This window comes from Urocampus carinirostris, chromosome 2, assembly GCF_059441175.1.
Source record: "Urocampus carinirostris isolate Australia breed hairy pipefish chromosome 2, RoL_Ucar_1.0, whole genome shotgun sequence".
In the NCBI taxonomy this organism is placed as follows: Eukaryota; Metazoa; Chordata; class Actinopteri; order Syngnathiformes; family Syngnathidae; genus Urocampus; species Urocampus carinirostris.
The window spans coordinates 25,247,432-25,266,734 of NC_142350.1; the positions used below are offsets into that span (position 1 = coordinate 25,247,432).

General features: G+C 40.1%; 1 protein-coding gene across 1 annotated transcript; it reads right to left on the reverse strand.

The window, feature by feature from the left end:
• Positions 1 to 8,265: 8,265 nt before the first annotated feature.
• LOC148371477 (uncharacterized) lies at positions 8,266 to 17,114 on the reverse strand. Its single transcript, XM_088327875.1, has 2 exons — positions 16,677 to 17,114; positions 8,266 to 10,039 (listed from the first exon to the last, which is right to left on the reverse strand). Exons 1-2 carry the CDS (start codon positions 16,795 to 16,797, stop codon positions 9,000 to 9,002), a joined length of 1,161 nt encoding a protein of 386 aa, XP_088184001.1. The 5' UTR covers positions 16,798 to 17,114; the 3' UTR covers positions 8,266 to 8,999.
• Positions 17,115 to 19,303: the final 2,189 nt, after the last annotated feature.

Sequence of the window (19,303 nt, forward strand, 5' to 3'; positions counted from 1 at the left end):
AAAGAAAAGTAGGGGAAATAAAGCAAAAGAGGGAAATGGAGAACTAGAAAGAAGAAAGTAAAGAAAGAAAAGAAATGAATTAAAGAGAAAAAAAATAAATGCAATTTTCTCTTTCTTATTTTTTCATTTTTGTCTTGTTTCTTTATTTTCATTCATTTCCTTTTTCTTTTATGTTTTTGTCTCATTCGTTTTTTTTTTTTCTTGTCTTATTTATTTTCTTATATCTCTTCATTTCAAAAGTAACAAGGTGCATATTGGTCACAGAATCTCAGCATTTTGTCTTTTTCAGTTGTGCTTTTAGCACTCGTTTTCGTGGGTACTACAAAATACGGCAACATCTAGTGGGCGAATAATACACACTGTCCCTTTAACTTCATATTCAGGCAGGGGCTTCAAACTATCATATAGGGGGGGCTGCGAGTTTAAATGTTTTAAATGTAACTAATTACAAATTACCAAACATGCTCACACTGAAGCTGACCCACGAAAATTGCTTAATAAAAGAAATTAGGGTTTGTACACCTTCATCGTGGCCAAATTTTAGCACTTTTCATGCATTTTCAAGGCCAATTTTTCCAGTACTTTTAAAGGAAAAAAGCCTGTGCCGATCAAAAGAACTTTTTTGGGTTGGCTTTGATGACTAAAATAAAGTGGTCGTCTTTTGTTGCTTGCACATACTTTGTTCTATTTTGCGCAGGTCCTATCTATGATCTACGATCTCTTGGTGTCAATGAGCTGCTATAAACTGACATGAATTCTGCCGCTCTGATTCACCAATGCACGTGCAGCTTCAATATTTCACACTTGTTTACAAACACAGAAAGGCCTCTATACAGTGTCTTGTGAAACTATTTGGCCCCCTTGAACTTTGTGACCTTTTTCCACATTTCAGACTTCAAACATAAAGATATAAAACTGTAATTTTTTGTGAAGCATTAACAATAAGTGGGACACAGTCATGAAGTGGAACACACTTTATTGGACAGATCAAACTGTTTTAACAAATAAAAAACAAAAAAGTGGGTGTGCAAAATTTTCCAGCCCCATTGAGTTAATATTTTGTAGCGCCACCTTTTGCTGCGATTATAGCTGCAAGTTGCTTGGGGTATTTTTTTTATCAGTTTTGCACATTGAGAAACTGATATTTTTGCCAATTTCTCCTTGCAAAACAGCTCGAGCTCAGTGAGGTTGGATGGAAAGTGTTTGTGAACAGCAGTTTTCAGTTCTTTCCACAGTTTCTCAATTGGATTGAGGTCTGGACTTTGACTTGGCCATTATAACACCTTGATTTATTTTTGTTGAACAATTCCATTGTAGCTTTAGCTTTATGTTTTGGATCATTGTCTTGTGGCAATCTCTGTCCCAGTCTCAGGTCTTTTGCGGACTCCATCAGGTTTTCTCCCAGAATGGTCCTGTATTATGCTCCATCCATCTTCCCATCAATTTTAACCATCTCCCCTATCCCTGCTGAAGAAAAGCAGACCCAAACTATGATGCTGCCACCACCATGTTTGACTGTGGGGATGGTGTGTTGGGGGTGATGAGCTGTGCTGCTTTTACGCCAAACATAACGTTTCCCATTGGTGCCAAAAAGTTCGATTTTGGTCTCATCCGACCAGAGCACCTTCTTCCAAATATTTGGTGTGTCTCCCAGGTGGCTTGTGGCAAACTTTAAACAACACTTTTTATGGATATCTTTAAGAAATGACTTCCTTCTTGCCACTCTTCCATAAAGGCCAGCTTTGCGCAGTATATGACTGATTGTTATCATATGGACAGATTCTCCCACCTCAGCTGTAGATCTCTGCAGTTCATCCAGAGTGATCATGGGCCTCTTGGCTGCATCTCTGATCAGTTTTCTCCTCGTATGAGCTGAAAGTTCAGGAGGACGGCCCGATCTTGGTGGATTTGCAGTGGTCTGATACTCCTTCCATTTCAATATTACTGCTTGCACAGTGCTCCTTGGGATGTTTAAAGCTTGGAAAATCTTTTTGTATCCAAATCCAAATCCAGCTTTAAACTTCTCCACAACATTATCTCGGACCTGCCTTGTCTGTTTCTCGTTCTTCATGATGCTCTCTGCGCTTTAAACAGACCTCTGAGACTATCACAGTGCAGGTGAATTTATACAGAGACTTGATTACACAAAGGTGGATTCCAACTATCATCATTAGTCATTTAGATCAACATTGAATCATTCAGAGATCCTCACTGAACTTCTGGACAGAGTTTGCTGCACTGAACGTAAAGGGGGCTGAATAATTTTGCACACCCACTTTTTCGTTTTTTATTTGTTAAAAAAGTTTAAAATATCCAATAAAGTGTGTTCCACTTCATGATTGTTTTCCACTTATTGTTCATGCTTCACAAGAAATTACAGTTTTATATATTCATGTTTGAAGTCTGAAATGTGGCAAAAGCTCACAAAGTTTAAGGGGGCCAAATAGTTTCGCAAGCCTCTGTAAGTGTTGGCTAATAACGGAGTAAGTCAAGTCAAGTCAAGTCATGTTTATTTGTGTCGCCCTTAATCACAAGGAGTCTCAAAGGGCTATACAGACTATTATGACACCATCCCCTGATCTAAAATATACATGAGGGCAGGGATAAGTTCAATACAGAAGACGAAAAATGAAAGCACTGTATGTATAAAAATGGGCCAAATTTGGACTGATTGCTCCAAAGCAGAGTGGATATAATCTTTTAATCGACTGCTGATCTTGTGCTTTTTGTTTTATTCATCTTAATGTATATCTTGTGCATGTTTTTCAAAGGATTTGTGTCTAAATTGGTTAAAATACAATTGTAAAGAGTTCATTTTTTCTTGCATTTTGAAATGTATTTATAGCACCGAAGAGTTAATATTTTTAATTTATATTTTGTTTCGCATTTTCAGGGATTTTGTGTTGTTGTTGGAGTTTAAATCTGTTCAGGGTGTATAAAGCTAAAATTACTTTGTATTTTACCATATTTGCCAACATCATCCCTGTGCCAAAGAAACCCCAGATCTTATCATTCAACGATTACCGGCCCGTTGCACTGACTCCTATCATAATGAAGTGCTTTGAGAGACTGGTTAAAGAGCACATCACCTCCAGTCTTCCCTCCTCATTCGACCCCTTTCAGTTTGCCTACCGGACAAACCGCTCCACCAGGGATGCCATCTCCTCTGCGCTTCACCTGAGCCTGACACACCTAGAGGAGAAGAACACCCATGTGCGGATGCTGTTCCTGGACTTCAGTTCAGCATTCAACACCATCATCCCACAACATCTGGTAGACAAAATGAGACTCCTGGGTTTCAACACCCCCCTGCGGAACTGGCTGCTGGACTTCCTCAGTGACAGACCTCAATCAGTGCGGATAGGTCAGAACATCTCAGATGTCATCTACCTCAGCACGGGCTCCCCCCAAGGCTGTGTCCTGAGCCCCTTGCTGTTCACCTTGATGACACACGACTGCGCCCCTAGGTCCGCCACAAACCACATCGTGAAGTATGCTGACGACACAACAGTGGTGGGCCTCATCAGGGACGACAACGACCTGGCCTACAGAGAGGAGGTGGAGCAGTTGGTGGCCTGGTGCAGGGACAACAGCCTGGTCCTGAATGTTGACAAAACTAAAGAGATCATTGTCGACTTCAGAAAAAACCAGCCCAACCATGCCCCACTTTGCATCAACAACAAGGCTGTGGAGGTTGTCAGCAGTATCAAGTTCCTAGGGGTGCACATTACAAACAAACTCACCTGGTCCGTGAACACTGCATCACTGGTTAAGAGGGCACAGCAGCGCCTGTACTTCCTGCGGAGGATGAGGAGAGCCCACCTGCCCCCACCCTCCCTCATCACATTCTACAGGGGCACCATAGAGAGTATCCTGACCAGCTGTATCTCTGTGTGGTGTGGAGGCTGCAGCGCTACCGACTGGGGTAGTGTGAGGAGGGTAACGAGGACAGCAGAGAAAATAATCGGGACTACACTTCCCTCCATTCAGGACATTGGCCAGAAGCGCTGCCTATCCCATGCTAAGAACATTATCGGGGACCCCTCTCACCCCCATCATGGACTGTTCACTCTGCTAGCCTCTGGGAAGAGGTACTGCAGTGTGCGGTGCAGGACCACCAGGTTCCGCAGTAGTCTAGTCCCCCTGGCCATTAGACTGTTAAATGGTCAATCTAACATATAGTTAACCTAAATCTAAACGGCTGCTAATCTGACTTTTTGCACTACTGGCAGTTCTTTATAGCTTGCCACTCCTTGCACATTTGCTCTCTGCACTATTGTACTTACAGCGTTATTGTTACAGTGTTAATGTTACTGTTTACCTGACTTGTTAACCTGAATGCCCATTTTGCACATCTGGTTAGCTACTCCTCTTGCACTATCGGCACTATGGTAAAATACTATACGTAGCCATAATACAATACAACTTTTACTTATATCTGTACATTCGAGGAAACTGTGCGGGTCAGATGTATCGACATTTCGTTCTGTATACACGTGTACTAGAATGACAATAAAGTAGATCTGAAATCTGAAATCTGAATATTTCTTTGTAGATTTGTGAATATTGTAATTTATATTACATGTGTTTATTAGGGATCCTTTGCAAAACATCTGACACTACTAATTACTTAATCATTTGGTGCATAATGTTTTATAGTTGATAATATATAATTTAAAAAAAACAAAATTTCTGAGGAGTCGTTTGAAAGTCGAAAGAGTCAGCTTTTTTCTTAGTCAGCGGAGCCAAAAGAGCCACTTCTCGAAAAAGAGCCGAAATTAATGCCAATGACTTATGATAAAGCTATCTGCTTGGATACGACAGTAGGGGGCAGTAACGCTTCAAATGACAACTCGATCACGAGGACTGCAGCCACCATCAGTGTCATTTTAACACTTTTTTGGGAAAAAAATCAAATAAAAAATCTTCATCTAAAAGTGTGGTCTACCGAGGCAATAATGGAATAATTTCAAGCGCATTCAACCACTTCACCCAAAATTCAAACAATTTCCTGACCCTGAAAACACAACATTAAAATTCATGCACCTTAAAGGATTTTAAGCACCCGTACGAACCCTGAGAAATAGGGGAAAACGTGAATACCAAGCAGTGAAGCAGTGAAGCCTTCCTATTTCCTGGATTGTGCAATCTGAGAGTGTTTTCCTTTTCTGCCTTTTTTTTCTAATTTCTTCTTCCATATTTTGTATTGCTTTTTTAAAAAACACCCTTTTCTCTTCTTCTGGTTTGTCTTGAGAAAGGCTGGGTAAAAATTGGGCAAAAAGAGGCTGCTTATTTCTCAATTTCAGTCTCTGTAGTTTGTATTCTCCCTTAGACTCATTTTTGGTTGCACTACACATGACAGCGACATCTAGTGGACATATATAAACCACTGTTCCTTGGAGAAGAGTGGGATATTTTATCAGCGCTGTTTTTGTGGAAAAACCCATGATCCTACCCTCACCCTGATCCTAGCTGCAACGACTTCCAACTCAATCCAGTTTGAGACCCCTCATTAATGAGAATCCAGAAATTAAATAATACCCCACTACATCTGAGCAATTGTGAAGGCTGGTAGAGTTTGATGATGAAACTTTTGGCTTGCCATCAATCTTGAGTTATGAAGTCCAAGCATCCAGAGATAATCGGAGATCCCATGGGGTGGCATTAGCTCAGGAGGAAAAGCGCTCGATTCCCGGCTCCACCGTTGTGTATGTCGGAGTGTCCTTGGGCAAGACACTGAATCCCAGGTAGTTGCCTTGCATGGCTGACACTGCTATTGGTTATTTTGTGTGTAAAAGTGGAAAGTGTGAAGCACATTGTAAAGCGCTTTGGGAGGTCTTCATTGACATCAAAAGCACTATGTAAATGCAGAACATTTAGACCATTTACCTTGTTGGCAACTGGGACTGCTCAGTTTTCAGGGATTAAAAAAAAAAACAGACATGTATAAAGAGCAGGCTTAGAATATAATAATAACAAACAACGGCTCTAAGTTCACGTTACATCCGATTCCAATTTCCCCAAAACGTTTTTTGTTTTTTACCAAAGTAGAAAAATACCCAGAAAAAAAAACGAGATGTTGATGGTTGGTCCCGCTCATTGTTCTTAAACGCAGCTCTGTACCGCCACAAATGGAATATCTGCCAAAGTTACTCGCGCAAAAACCCAGGTGTCCTATTTGATCCTTATCTGTTCAGTTACAGGGGGAGAAGATGATTAAAATATTTTTCCACCTCCGTATTATACATAGATTTGCCCAATGCCTTCGAAATGTCAAACTAAATTTGATGTTTTGTTTTTTCGTAATTTTGTAGTATTTTTGCAGTCATAATTTTGTTGCAGATACACAAAGGGACAAACGGGACACATTGGCACCCAAAAAACATTTTTCAGTAGTATATTTACAATTAGCACGGCGGCGCAGTGGTTAGCGCATGTGCGGCACAGTTCATGTCTTGGGAACCTCCTGCGTGGGTTCAAATCCAGCTCCAGACTTCCTGTGCGGAGTTTGTATGTTCTCCCCGTGCTTGCGTGGGTTTCCTCCGGGCACTCCGGTTTCCTCCCACATTCCAAAAACATGCATTTCAGGTGAATTGGCCGGTCCAAATTGTCTCTAGGTGTGAATGAGCGAGTGAGTTGTCTGTCCCTGTGTGCCCTGCGATTGGCTGGCAACCAGTTCAGGGTGTCTCCTGCCCACTGCCCGATGATTGCTGGGATGGGCTCCAGCACCCCCGCGACCCTACTGAGGATAAGCGGTGTAGCTAATGAGATGAGATGATGATATTTACAATTATTGTATAATGTCATTATATATTTACCATTTTTGTTTGGCAGGCCGGATGAAAAAGCCTGACGGGACTGCATGTGGCCCGCGAGCTGTAGTTTTCCCACCCGTGCACTGGGCACTAAGGACCCCAAAGCTCTGAAACTAAAACAGCCTCCTAGTGGAGAAGGGCAGAACTCGTTGTAGTATTGGAGTAACATATCATGTTGTAACAACAATTGCGTTATAGAATGGTACCATAACGAATTACGGCGCCCGTTGGCGAGAAAAGTGATAAGGTTCCATCGTAAAGCGTTACTCCCGACATTGTTAGTCACGGCTGGAGGTTGAGGATTTGGTATTAATAAGAGAAAGCGACAATACTGCCATCATTTCCACACGAGAATGGATGAAGCCCTTAAGTTGAGAACGTGTTTCACCCCTCACAGATGAAAAATATCCAAAGACAGAAGAAGAAAAGGACAAGATCAGGACAGTATTTGCCTTCAATCGTGGTGGGTAGCACAGTAAAAGTAAATGTGGGGGAAAAGAGCACCATTTTGTGAATTCAACTATTGTTCCTAATGTATCACTTTGTGTTGGCACCATGGAGAGAAAAGGAACAATGAGGGGGGGACATTCATACATCAGAGCGTTTTGGGTAATTTTACAAACTCCAGGTATCCTTACTGTCATGGACTTCTTGAAAAATGTTGTTTTTTTAATCGATGTAGATTACATTTTGTGTATTGTTACCCAATGCAAAATCTATTTTGGCCTGGTCATCCTGGAATGGGGATTACCATTTGCGAGGCCCCTTTTCAAGGTTTCTTGTTTTCCTCAGGTTAAGGTTTTGAGTTTTTCCTTGCCTGCATGTCGGTTTCAGATCAGGGGACGGTGTTATTGTGACCTGTGCAGTCCTTTGAGACATTTTGTGATTAAGGGCAAAACAAAGATATGGGACATGACCTGACATTATTTTACCACTAGGAGGGACTGGATAATACACACTGTCCCATTAACTAAATCCATAGCGGTTAAAATGAATATGAAAATTAAACCATTCTTAAAATGTGGTATTTCTTTACGTCTTTTGTGTAGGGGATTTCAAAATTTTTTTATTTGAGAACAGTAGAAACTTTTTTGTGGAAAGCTAACAAATAAATGGGACGTCACGTTTGCATGGTACACTCAGGAAAGTGAAGATATAGCAATTTCTCTGACATACAGTATGTTGCAATACAACGTTATTTCAAGTCAAGTCATGTTTATTTGTATAGCCCTTAATGACAAAAAGTTCCAGTCTGTTTTAAAAACTCAGTTTGAGATTACTCACAATGTTTGGAAAAAAATATTTGGATGCTAAATGTTGAATTAAGAAAAAGGCACGCTTTTTGGGCTATGACTTTTGATGTTTCACAAGATCACAAGAAAGCAAGGACTCATTTCTGAATCTCTACACACACACACACACACACATTCCAGATACCAAAATAAGCCTGTGCAGTTTTTCACTGTTTGTTTATAACAGTAACAATGTACTTGAATTATATAAACATCATCATGATAAAATATAGGTGTATAGGTGCACAATATACATAAAGACAAAATATTAAAACAGTGATTAATAGTAGCTGTTTTGGGATGTAACTCTTAGTGAGCTCTCCAAAACAAACATATGCAGTGCAAATAATGTCATTGTCCTGATCCATAATATAAAATAATATAAAAATTGGGATATTCTACCTTTAACGGCACTTTTGGTGATTATTGCTATTCTCAGTAGCAGTGCAGTAGCCACATCCTATTGGATTTCATTTGGGGGATATGGGATTGCCATATGCTGTACAATACTTAAAGCGCATTGGATGACACGGAAAAGTGCGTACGTCTGCAAAAGTTGATCCCGACAAAATATGGGCAAGAAATCAAATTGAGGTCACTGGCATACGTTACATTTTTAACTGCTGATATCAAAGCAATGAGTTATTTTTAAAGCGAATGTTGTTAATAGTGTAAGAACAGAAACAAATCCAGTGTCATAAGTCCACAATTACTGCCATGTTTGGTTTGTTTTGACCCCAGCCTTGTCCCCGCTTCCTATTCTTCCAAGCACAAATCCTACAAATACAATTCAGCTTGAGATCAGTCCTTACCGCACGCAGTCGAATAAGGCACTAGCAAAAATCCATTCCCAAATAGTGCAAAAATGCATTTCGCTGCACCTTTACAAATCTTAGCAACAGGTGTGACTCTTAGCTTTGGCAATACTAGGGAATCTGTGACCACAAACTGGACAGGAAAAAGGTTTCTCCCCGGTGTGGGTTCTGATGTGTGATTTTAAGTTTCCCTTCTGAGCAAACCTTTGACCGCAAATTGAGCAGGAATACGGTTTCTCGCCAGTGTGGGTTCTTAAATGTAATCTTAACTTTTCTTTGTGAGCAAATTTCTGGCCACATACTGAGCAGGCAAAAGGTTTCTCACCGGTGTGAGTTCTCATGTGTCTTTGTAAGCCTTTGTTCTGAGCAAATTTCTGAGCACAGAGTGTGCAGGCAAACGGTTTCTCGCCCGTGTGGCTTCTCGTGTGTATTTCCAACGAAGGTTGATAAGCGAATCTTCTACCACAAACTGAACAGGCAAAAGGTTTTTCACCAGTGTGGATCTTTGTGTGCGTTTTTAAGCTGCTCTTGTAAACAAAAGTTTGACTACAAACCAAGCAAGCAAAAGGTCTCTCACCAGTGTGGATCTTTGCGTGTGTTTTTAAGACTTCTTTCCGAGTAAATGTCTTACCACAAACAGAGCAAGTGAAAGGTTTCTCACCGGTGTGAGCGAGCATATGTGTTTTTAGTTGACACTTGTATCGAAAGGTTTTTGCACAAAGGCAACATTTCCAGAGATTTCCATCAGTGCGACATGTCACATCAACTTCAGGCGGTCTGTCGGCATCCGAGTGAGCAGAGTATGAAGAGTCTTCGCTTCCTGAAACTGGGACTAACAATTGGTAGAGTAGTGTGCCTTCATAGCGGTTGTCTTTGTCTTGAGTTAGGGTCAGCTGATGACTTGAGCTGCTGCTCGAAGGCTCCTTCCATTTCTTTTCTTCACATCGATCTTGACTTGTTAAATAAGAGCCGGTCACAGACAACTCCGAGAAATTATTCTCCTCTTTGATGCATCGTGGCAGCTGCTCCTTTTTGACGTGGACAGGCTCCGGGTCCTCCTCCTTTTTAATGCTGGGCCACTCTGACTCCTGCTTTCCAAGATAGATTTCACTTGTGCCTGGAGGACACAAGACACACAGGACACAATATTATTGGTGTTAAAAAAACGTCCATATTGTCCCGGTTCTTTTGTCGGCATCGCGTTCGTGACCGTGTATTTTATCAGGACCAGGCAAGACAAGACTCATTTATGTGATTGGACTCAATCCAGTGTTACATCTTTTTACACCGTTGACATTATGATTCTCGCGATGCCACGTCTGGCAGAGGTGGATGAATTCATTCAAATATCAATATTATCAATAGTAATCAAGTATTTGGATTGGACAGCTCGGTGTATATCAACCTTTTTCTGAGCCTTAGCACACTTTATTTTTTTTGTCAAAACATCTTGAAGCACAACATCCATCAAAATCTTTAAAAATTAATCCCTGGTGCCAATTTTATGTGTGTCTTGTTTCAACCTTAAATTATCAAGTCGCATAAATTGAGAGTACAAAGATTTTCTTTTTTGTGGTCACTGTGGCTCAGGAGGTAATACAGGTTGATCATTGTGGTTAACGAGTATGCTATAATTTTGAAGTCTATGATATTTTTAACCTGTTATTAAAGTTTCGTGATCTTTTAGTCTTGTTTTTCTCGGAAAACAAACCCAAATAATACATAGAATAAGAAAAATGATCTACCAGTGGAACAAACATCTGCCAGACTGGGCAGAGAGCAGGCAATGATCTACTGGGCTTTGTTGATTGCTCTTAGCATACTACACCGTATGAAATAAGAAAGGACATTGCATTGGCCTGGAAATATGGAATGATGATGGAAGCAATGATGAATGAATGCAATACCATTGCAGAGCGTGCGTTACATCAGCCTTCCACCAATAATTGCGCTTCTTCCCTGCTCAGATACCACTTGTATTGTGTGTCTCTTTCACCGGCATTTAAGATCAACTATTCTCCATGTGTGTGATTTCATATTTTGAAAAGTGGGTTCAAATGCGATTAAATTTGTCTTTAGATGAGTTGCGGCAGCACTTGGACCACCAAGTGGGACAGACGACATCTAATGCAACAACAGATGCAAACTCAGAAGTGGAACATCAGAATCAAGGATTGTCCTATTTGTTAATTTTGTTAATTGCCAATGACGTTTTCTTTGGAGACTCTGTGTACAGTGTTTACAAAGAGAGCTCAAATTTAAAGAGAGAGTTCAGGTGAAGATATTATCAAATCAAATCAAATTATATACACAAAAAGGAAATATATTGTACATGTCTGTACATTTTTTATTTTACTGTTAACATTCAACAAAAACAGGAAGGCAATTCAATATGGCAAAAGTATGCAATCAGGTTTCATGTACATCAGCATATTTGTGCCTTGCCAACACATATTCTTTTAACAGTAGAAGTAGTAGAGCCAAGCTATTTAGATTTCCTACGTAGAATGCCCAAAGGAGAGCCAATTGACTGGATACGTTTCACCATTGATCTGCAAATGAGGAAAACCAATGGTGTGAACAACCCACTAATCACCCTTTGCATGCTAATGTGATGAAAAGAATGTTTGGTGGGGGCGTAACCATACCGTATTTTTGTAGCATTAGTTGTAATTTTTTGAGTATTTCTGCAGTCTTATTTTTGTAGTATTTCTGTGCTATTTTATACCACCACCCACCACATTCCATTTGAACAACGCCACGTTGCTGCATTTACAGAACCCTGGTGACGAGATGGGCCGAAAAGTTTTTAGTTTTAAATAACACAGCATTTTGGCTGTTCACTGGCTTTTTTGACGGCATTTTTCTGAGTGAAGCTGCAAGAGTACAATCAAATAAGAAATATACTACCAATATTTACAGTTATATGCGATAACAAAACTGATCAAAATTATATTCAAACAGAACAATACTGTTTATGATTGCATTGTATTTTTATCTTGTTTTTGCAGAATCCCTTGATAATTTTTCATGCATGTTGTTGACATCAGTTCTGGGTTTGTTCTTTTTACCATCAACGATTCCCCAAACGGTTACTTTCACATGGTAAAGTGATTTTGGAGTTCTTCTATCCAGTATTGTATAAAATGCAGCCCATTTACCATCAAATCGGTGCTAGACTTGGATCTCAACTGCAGGGAATGTTTGAGTCCACTAGGTGTCAGTATTCAGAAACAGAGTGCCAACACAATATGTTAAATGTTGAATATTTCTCTATTCTCAAAGTCATTTGTGTTGAATGCAAATTTGAGAGCATCAAACGTAGAAACATTGAACAAAAAGTACTCTTTTTTTAACGTTTTTTTTTATTGAACATTGCAAATGCATACAAATTTGGCATGGAAAAGTAAAAAACAATACATTTTCCAGAGAACATAAGGTGCTGTAGAAATACTGAGAAAATATACATAAAATAAATAAAATAAAAATGATGAATCCGTACTCATAACAGACTTTGAATACACTTGGAAGTCTTAACCATCCTGGAAAATGTCTTGTTACCCACACTCACACTCGAATCATAGAATTGAATGTCATTTCTTTTCATTGAAACATGTTGAATGCACAATGAAATGAAAAAAGTGTAGAGTTTGCAATAAGATAAAACAATACATTGCTAAAGCTAGCTCCACAGCAGCCATTAAAAAACATGCATACGACATTATTTAATGTTATATTTACTGAGTATTGTCACCTAGGCTGTACATATTTCGTAATTCAGGGGGTTTCTGAGCTTTTTCCAAGGGCATCAACATTCATATTCATTTCGTAAATAGCAATTTAGATAAATGGCTTGCTAAATAGCTAAAAGGGGAGCTTGATAGTTAGCTAGAAAAGTAAACAGGTAAAAATTAAAGGGAATCGCTCGCTAAAAGAGCAAAAAGCCAGATAGAAGGCTGAAAACAAAGCTAGAAAGGAGGCCAAAAGTTTGGTTGATAACTAACAAAAGGTCAAATGTGAGCTAGACAGCACGCAAAAAATGTAAAAAAGCTGACTAGATAGCTTGCTAAATAGCAAAAGAGGTGGGGTGATATCTAGCTAGCTACAAAGCTAAAAAGGCAGCCACGTGGCTAGATAAAAAATGCACCTTTTTTGGTCATTTGCTGCATAAATCCCACAAATTGAAATTTAGATTGTTGTATTTCCCTTAAAATAAAATTTATCAGTGAACTGCGAAAGAGCCGGTTTTATAAAGAGAGCTGTCCACTTGGGTGCGAAGAGTAGTGTGTGGTGATGGTGTTGGTGTCGTTTTTAAATTTTTTTTTTTACTTGTCTTAATTTAGATAGATAGATAGATAGATAGATAGATAGATAGATAGATAGATAGATAGATAGATAGATAGATAGATAGATAGAGAGATAGAGAGAGAGAGAGCGATACTTTATTCATCCATGCAGGGAAATTCACATTTCCAGCAGCATCCCTGAGCTGAGAACAATACAATAATAAAGCAAAAAGAATACAATATACAAATACCCAGTGTGCAAACGCCCACTGTAGAGTGTTATATAGAATATCTAAATAGTGCTACACAGAATACATATTGCAATAAAATTCGGTAATATGCAATGTAGGGGGTGTGGTTTAATGTGGGCTTTTACTCTGCCGGGTGGAGTTAAAGAGCCTCATGGCATGAGGAAGAAAAGATCTCTTCAGTCTGTCCGTAGTACAAGACAGTGACAGCAGTCTGTCGCTGAAACTGCTCTTCTGTCTGGAGATAATGCTGTGTAGTGGATGCGATGGATTGTCCATGATTGACCGCAGCTTTTTCAGTGCCCGTCTCACAGCTACTGTTGTTAGGCTGTCCAGCTCTTTGCCCACAACAGAGCTCGCTTTCCTCGCCAGTTTATTGAGACGAGAGGCATCCTTCTTCTTGACGCTTCCTCCCCAACACGCTGCCGCATAGAAGAGGGCGCATGCCACAACTGTCTCATAGAATATTTTCAGGAGCTTTTTGCAGATGTTGAAGGAGGCCAGCCTTCTGAGGAAGTAAAGTCGGCTTTGACCTTTCCTACATAGAGCTTCTGTGTTGGCAGTCCAGTCCAGTTTGTTGTCCAGCTGAACACCCAGGTATTTGTAGGTCTGGACAAATTCTACACATTCTCCTTTGATGGTTACAGGAACCGGGTGAGTTCTAGTTCTCCTGAAGTCCACCACCAACCAACCGTCTTGGTGGTGTTCAGGTGCAGGTGGTTTGCGTCGCTCCATCGGACAAAGTCCTGAATCAATTTCCTGTACTCCTCCTCCTGCCCATTTCTGATACATCCCACGATGGCAGTGTCGTCGGCAAACTTTTGCACATGGCAGGACTCAGAATTGTACTTAAAGTGCGATGTATACAGAGTGAATAGGAACGGAGAGAGCACAGTCCGCTGCAGAGATCCTGTGCTGCTAACCACAGTGTCCGATGTACAGCCCCCCTGTTTCACATACTGGGGTCTGCCTGTCAGGTAGTCCGTAATCCATTCTACAAGGTGTCAGTTTCCTACTCAGTAGCAGAGGCTGTATGGTATTGAAGGCACTGGAGAAGTCCAAAAATGTAATCCTCACAGCCCCCTTAGCCCTATCCAGGTGAGAGAGGGATCGTTGTAACATGTATACTATAGCATCCTCCATTCCCACCTTCTCCTGGTAAGCAAATTGCAGAGGCTCGATGGCGTGACGGACCTGTAGCCTCAGGTGGTGCAGCAGCAACCGCTCCATGGTTTTCATCACATGTGATGTCAGGGCGACCGGCCTGAATTTATTGAGTGGTCTATCGAGTTAGACTGACAAGAAACCTTGCAATGGCAACAATTTCAAGCACATCACTCAAAATTCAAGTAATTTCCTAACCTAGTAAACTCAACATTAAAATTCAAGCATTTTCGAGGACAGTATTCAGGAATGCTTGACATAAATTATATCGGTGTGCCATTGTTCGACTGAAAAGCTCGCTGCGCATGCAAATACAGTATGATTTTATTTCCTAATGTTTGGAATCATTGGAATCTGCGAAAACTCCGCCTTCTAACCACCTATAACTGCCAGAAATGCTGGAGAAAGCTTTAAAGTTGTTGTGTCTATATTGAATTTTATTGGCTATGACATCACTGGCCCACGGTTGGGCCCAAGAAACAGGAAGGGTTTAGAACAAAAACATGTGCTGAAATTATTGGAGAATAATATATCTTAATAAGAAAGGTCCTGTTCCCATATTATATATATATATATATATATATATATATATATATATATATATATATATATATATATATCCCAATACTTTCCAAGACATTCATCATTCAAGAAAATCAAAACCAGTTCACCGTGAGAACTCACTTGATATGAAACGCAGACATTCCAAATGAGGTTCTCGATCTAGTCAGTTCTTTTAATGGATTGCAGCCTATGGTGCTTTTGAAAAGGCCCGTTTTCTCGAATTACAAACAAATTGCAGGACCTTGACATTGCAATTTGTGAACCAAGAGCACACAACGGTTGGCCATGTCTTTAGTGGAAATTGTGACTCTAAAAATAAAACTTGTGATACAAATCTTCCCTCACTCTATTCAAACTTGTATGTATGCTGCTATTTTGGATCAACAGCAGTGTTGGGAATAACGGCATGATAAATAATTACGTTATGAAACAAAGTCATGTAACTATTTCTTATTCTGCTGGTACAATTACAACTGTCAAAAGCAGTGTGGGGGCAGCACGGCAGCTGAGTGGTTAGCGCGTCTGCGGCAGCAGAGTTCACAGGTCATGGGATCAAACCTTCCTGTGTGGAGTTTGCATGTTCTCCCTGTGCTTGCGTGGGTGTCCTCCGGGCACTGTGGTTTCCTCCCACATTCCAAAAACATGCATTTCAGGTTAATTGGCCGGTTCAAATTGTCCCTAGGTGTGAATGAGCGAGTGAGTTGTCTGTCCCTGTGTGCCCTGCGACTGGCTGGCAACCAGTTCAGGGTGTCCCCTGCCCACTGCCCAAAGACACCTGGGATGGGCTCGAGCACCCCCCGACCCTTTTGAGGATACGCAGTGCAGATAAAGGATGGATGGAATGCAGTGTGTTACCACTAATAAACAGCTGGTTCCCGCCTTTTGTATTTTATCAGTTTTTTTGTAGATTTATAAATATTTTAATTACAGTTCCTGTGTTTTGAGTGTGAATGTGCTTATATAAAAATGTGAATTTTATTCATTTTTCTTCCTTTATCTGGATTTTTCCTTTTATTTGTTGTTTTTCTGTTTGGGTTTTCCCCATTTTAAAGTCATTCCTTGCATTGTGTTACATAATAATCGGCATTGTATGAATTAAAGCAACAAAAAAACACCTGAGGAGTCGTAACAGCCGGCTCTTTTTAGTGAGCCGAGCCGAAAAAGACGGTTCTCAAAAAAATAGTCGGAATCTCTACATGTAAACTCCCGACATTTCGATTTCTTTGACATACAACTACGAAAATAGTTCATGTCCTTGGAAACTAGTTACCGTAGAATCATTCAAGTACTTTGAGAAACAAGTAGTGAGTCACGATAGTGAATTCCCTTTTTAAATTAACGCGGACAACACTGGTCAACGGTTGCTGATACGGTGATGACTGGGGTGGGCTGGAAAGGGGCTCTAGAATGTAAACATCATCGCGCTTATTGTCAGCAAACCAAAGGTTTACAACACTCAGCGTGGAATCAAATTCTTGAAAAATGGGCCAACCTGCTTTTTGAAGCACAATTCTCGTCGGAATAGTGTCATCGGCGCCCGTTACTTGATGTCGTCCCTCGTTGTCCCGTTTCACCCCATTAAGTTCGTGTTCCGTTTTGATCCTCGCAGACATGTTTCCACTACACTTACTTTGCTTGCTCACGTACTTTGCGATCGTCGTGATCGATCTCTGGCGAATAATGTTGCCATCACATCACTATGTCTATTAGAGCCTAGCTCACTAAGCTAAGCTAGGCCGATAAACTTTGACGTGATCCAAAACGTCACGAAGAGGGGAAACAAGTCATATTCCAGTCCAGAGGAGTCAAAACGGATGCCAAAGTGTCCGAGATTTGATTTGTTGACAAGAGTTTTGGGTCGATGCTGAAGCGTGCGTCAAATCGAGAAACTCTAGCTTTCGAGGTTTGTTTACGTAATAGGGACGCGTCGTTTGCAAAAGAAACGGCACTATGAACTGTCCTTCGGATGCGAACGACGGGACCCGTACGCCCCTACAGATCAGAAACCGGTTCCCTTCGAGACGCTTTCGTCTCTTGTGATTAGTCCATATGACCTGAAATTTGGTGAGTATACAAACGATAAAAAAAACAATCAAATCGAGTCTCAATGAAAATTACAATCCATTAGAGACAGGTCGTTCGCGAACGCAAAGGGGTTAAACACCGGCTCTCTACCAAACAAGAGTCGGTTCCCTTCGAGACACTTTCTTTTGTAGTGATTTTTCACTTTGCCTCGAAAGTTGTCAAGGATACTAATGATAAAACTCTTAATAAATCCAATCCAAATATCGCTAAATATAACTGTCGGGACAAAATAGAAATGATAAATATAATAATAATATGTCGTTCGCGAACAAACTGCGCTATTAACTGGCTCTTGGAAGTTATCGACGGTAGCCGACTCTCCACCAATCAGGAGCTGGCTACCTTCGAGACGCTACTCTTTTCTCTGGCGATTGGAGGTTCAAATTGTTTTGTTGCACATCTGTAAATATCTAAATTGATGTTTCCTGTTTTTGACGGGTATCGTATGTTTTACAAATAGTTATTTTTTTAATTGTGAAGTTTATTATTGTATTTCACTATTTATTTGTTGTTGCACTGAAAAGTCAATATTTAATTGACATTTTGATTTTTTTTAGTGATACTGAGTTGCTTTACTTATGTTGCTGAGAATAAAAGGTTAGAGTTAATAGGCCACACAAGAGTCAAAACTATGAGTGCACTGCAGGAAAGAGGTCTAACTATAGTGGAAGCTAGAGCTGGGTAGGTAGGTAAACAAGGAAGGAAGGAAGGAAGGAAGGAAGGAAGGAAGGAAGGAAGGAAGGAAGGAAAGAAGGAAAGAAGGAAGGAAGGGAGGGAGGGAGGGAGGGAGGGAGGGAGGGAGGGAGGGAGGAAGGAAGGAAGGAAGGAAGGAAGGAAGGAAGGAAGGAAGGAAGGAAGGAAGGGGCGGACGAAAGGATGGATGGATAGATCATATCATTAAGCACAATCATAATTTTTTAGATTATTGTGCATGTTACATTATTATTGCTGAATAGTGATTAAAGGGATCCCTCAAAACATTTTTTATTGTTTTATTTTACTTATTTTTTCCCTTTTTTCTTCTTTTCTTTTTCGTTTTCATAGCTGTTTACTTTTTTTTTCTTCTGTCTCTTTTATTTTCCCCAGCCTTTTTCCTTCTTTTGCTTGCTTTATTTTACCTCATATATCCTTGTTTGTTTTTGTTTATCGATTAGTTTCTTTTTCCCCCTAAATTTTTTTCCTTATTTTCTCTCTTTTTTCCAGTCTTCTTTCTATTTTTATTCTTTTTTTGATTCATACACACACCCCTCCCCCTACTTTACTTATTTCCGTGCATAATGTTACACTTTAATAGGTAATTGTGATGTTATGTTCCTAATGACTGTGAATAACTAACTATCCACTTCTTTCCATCATAATTGCCAGGTGGAATGATGATGAATGTCAGACACAATTGCACTTCACCATTGACTGATTTCATGATGCTGCTATTGAGTTTTTATAGTACCTTGTCAAGTCAAGTCATGTTTATCTGTATAGCCCTTAATCACAAAGAGTCTCGAAGGGCTGCACACACCACAGATTATTGCAAATCACAGACTATTATTACATAATCCCCTGATCTAAAACCTACACGAGGGCAAGGAAAAACTCAAAAACCTCAACATGAGGAAAATGAAGAAACCTTGAGAAGGGACTGCACATGAGGCAATCCCCCTTCTAGGAGGACCAGTCTCCAACGGATGTAGCAATAACAACTAATACACAGATATTGTCAACCTAAAATATAGGTTATTCATATGCTCTAGAATAGAAGTGTGTTTTAAGCTTACCTTGTCTGCACTTTGAATGTTTATATTGGGTTATTTATGGGTATTGTGTATTTAACTATTTTTATTCTGAATGTTTATGAATCTCTGTATTTTCTTTTAACTGTGAATGGATGACTGGATGTTCCAAACGAAGTTTCGTTGTACTTTGACACTACTATGACAATATTCTGAACTGAACTGCTTTACCCATGATGCCACATTGTTATTGAGCATGCACAGCGTGTACCCTATGTTTGCAGTTGTATACAATCAAAAGTAAACA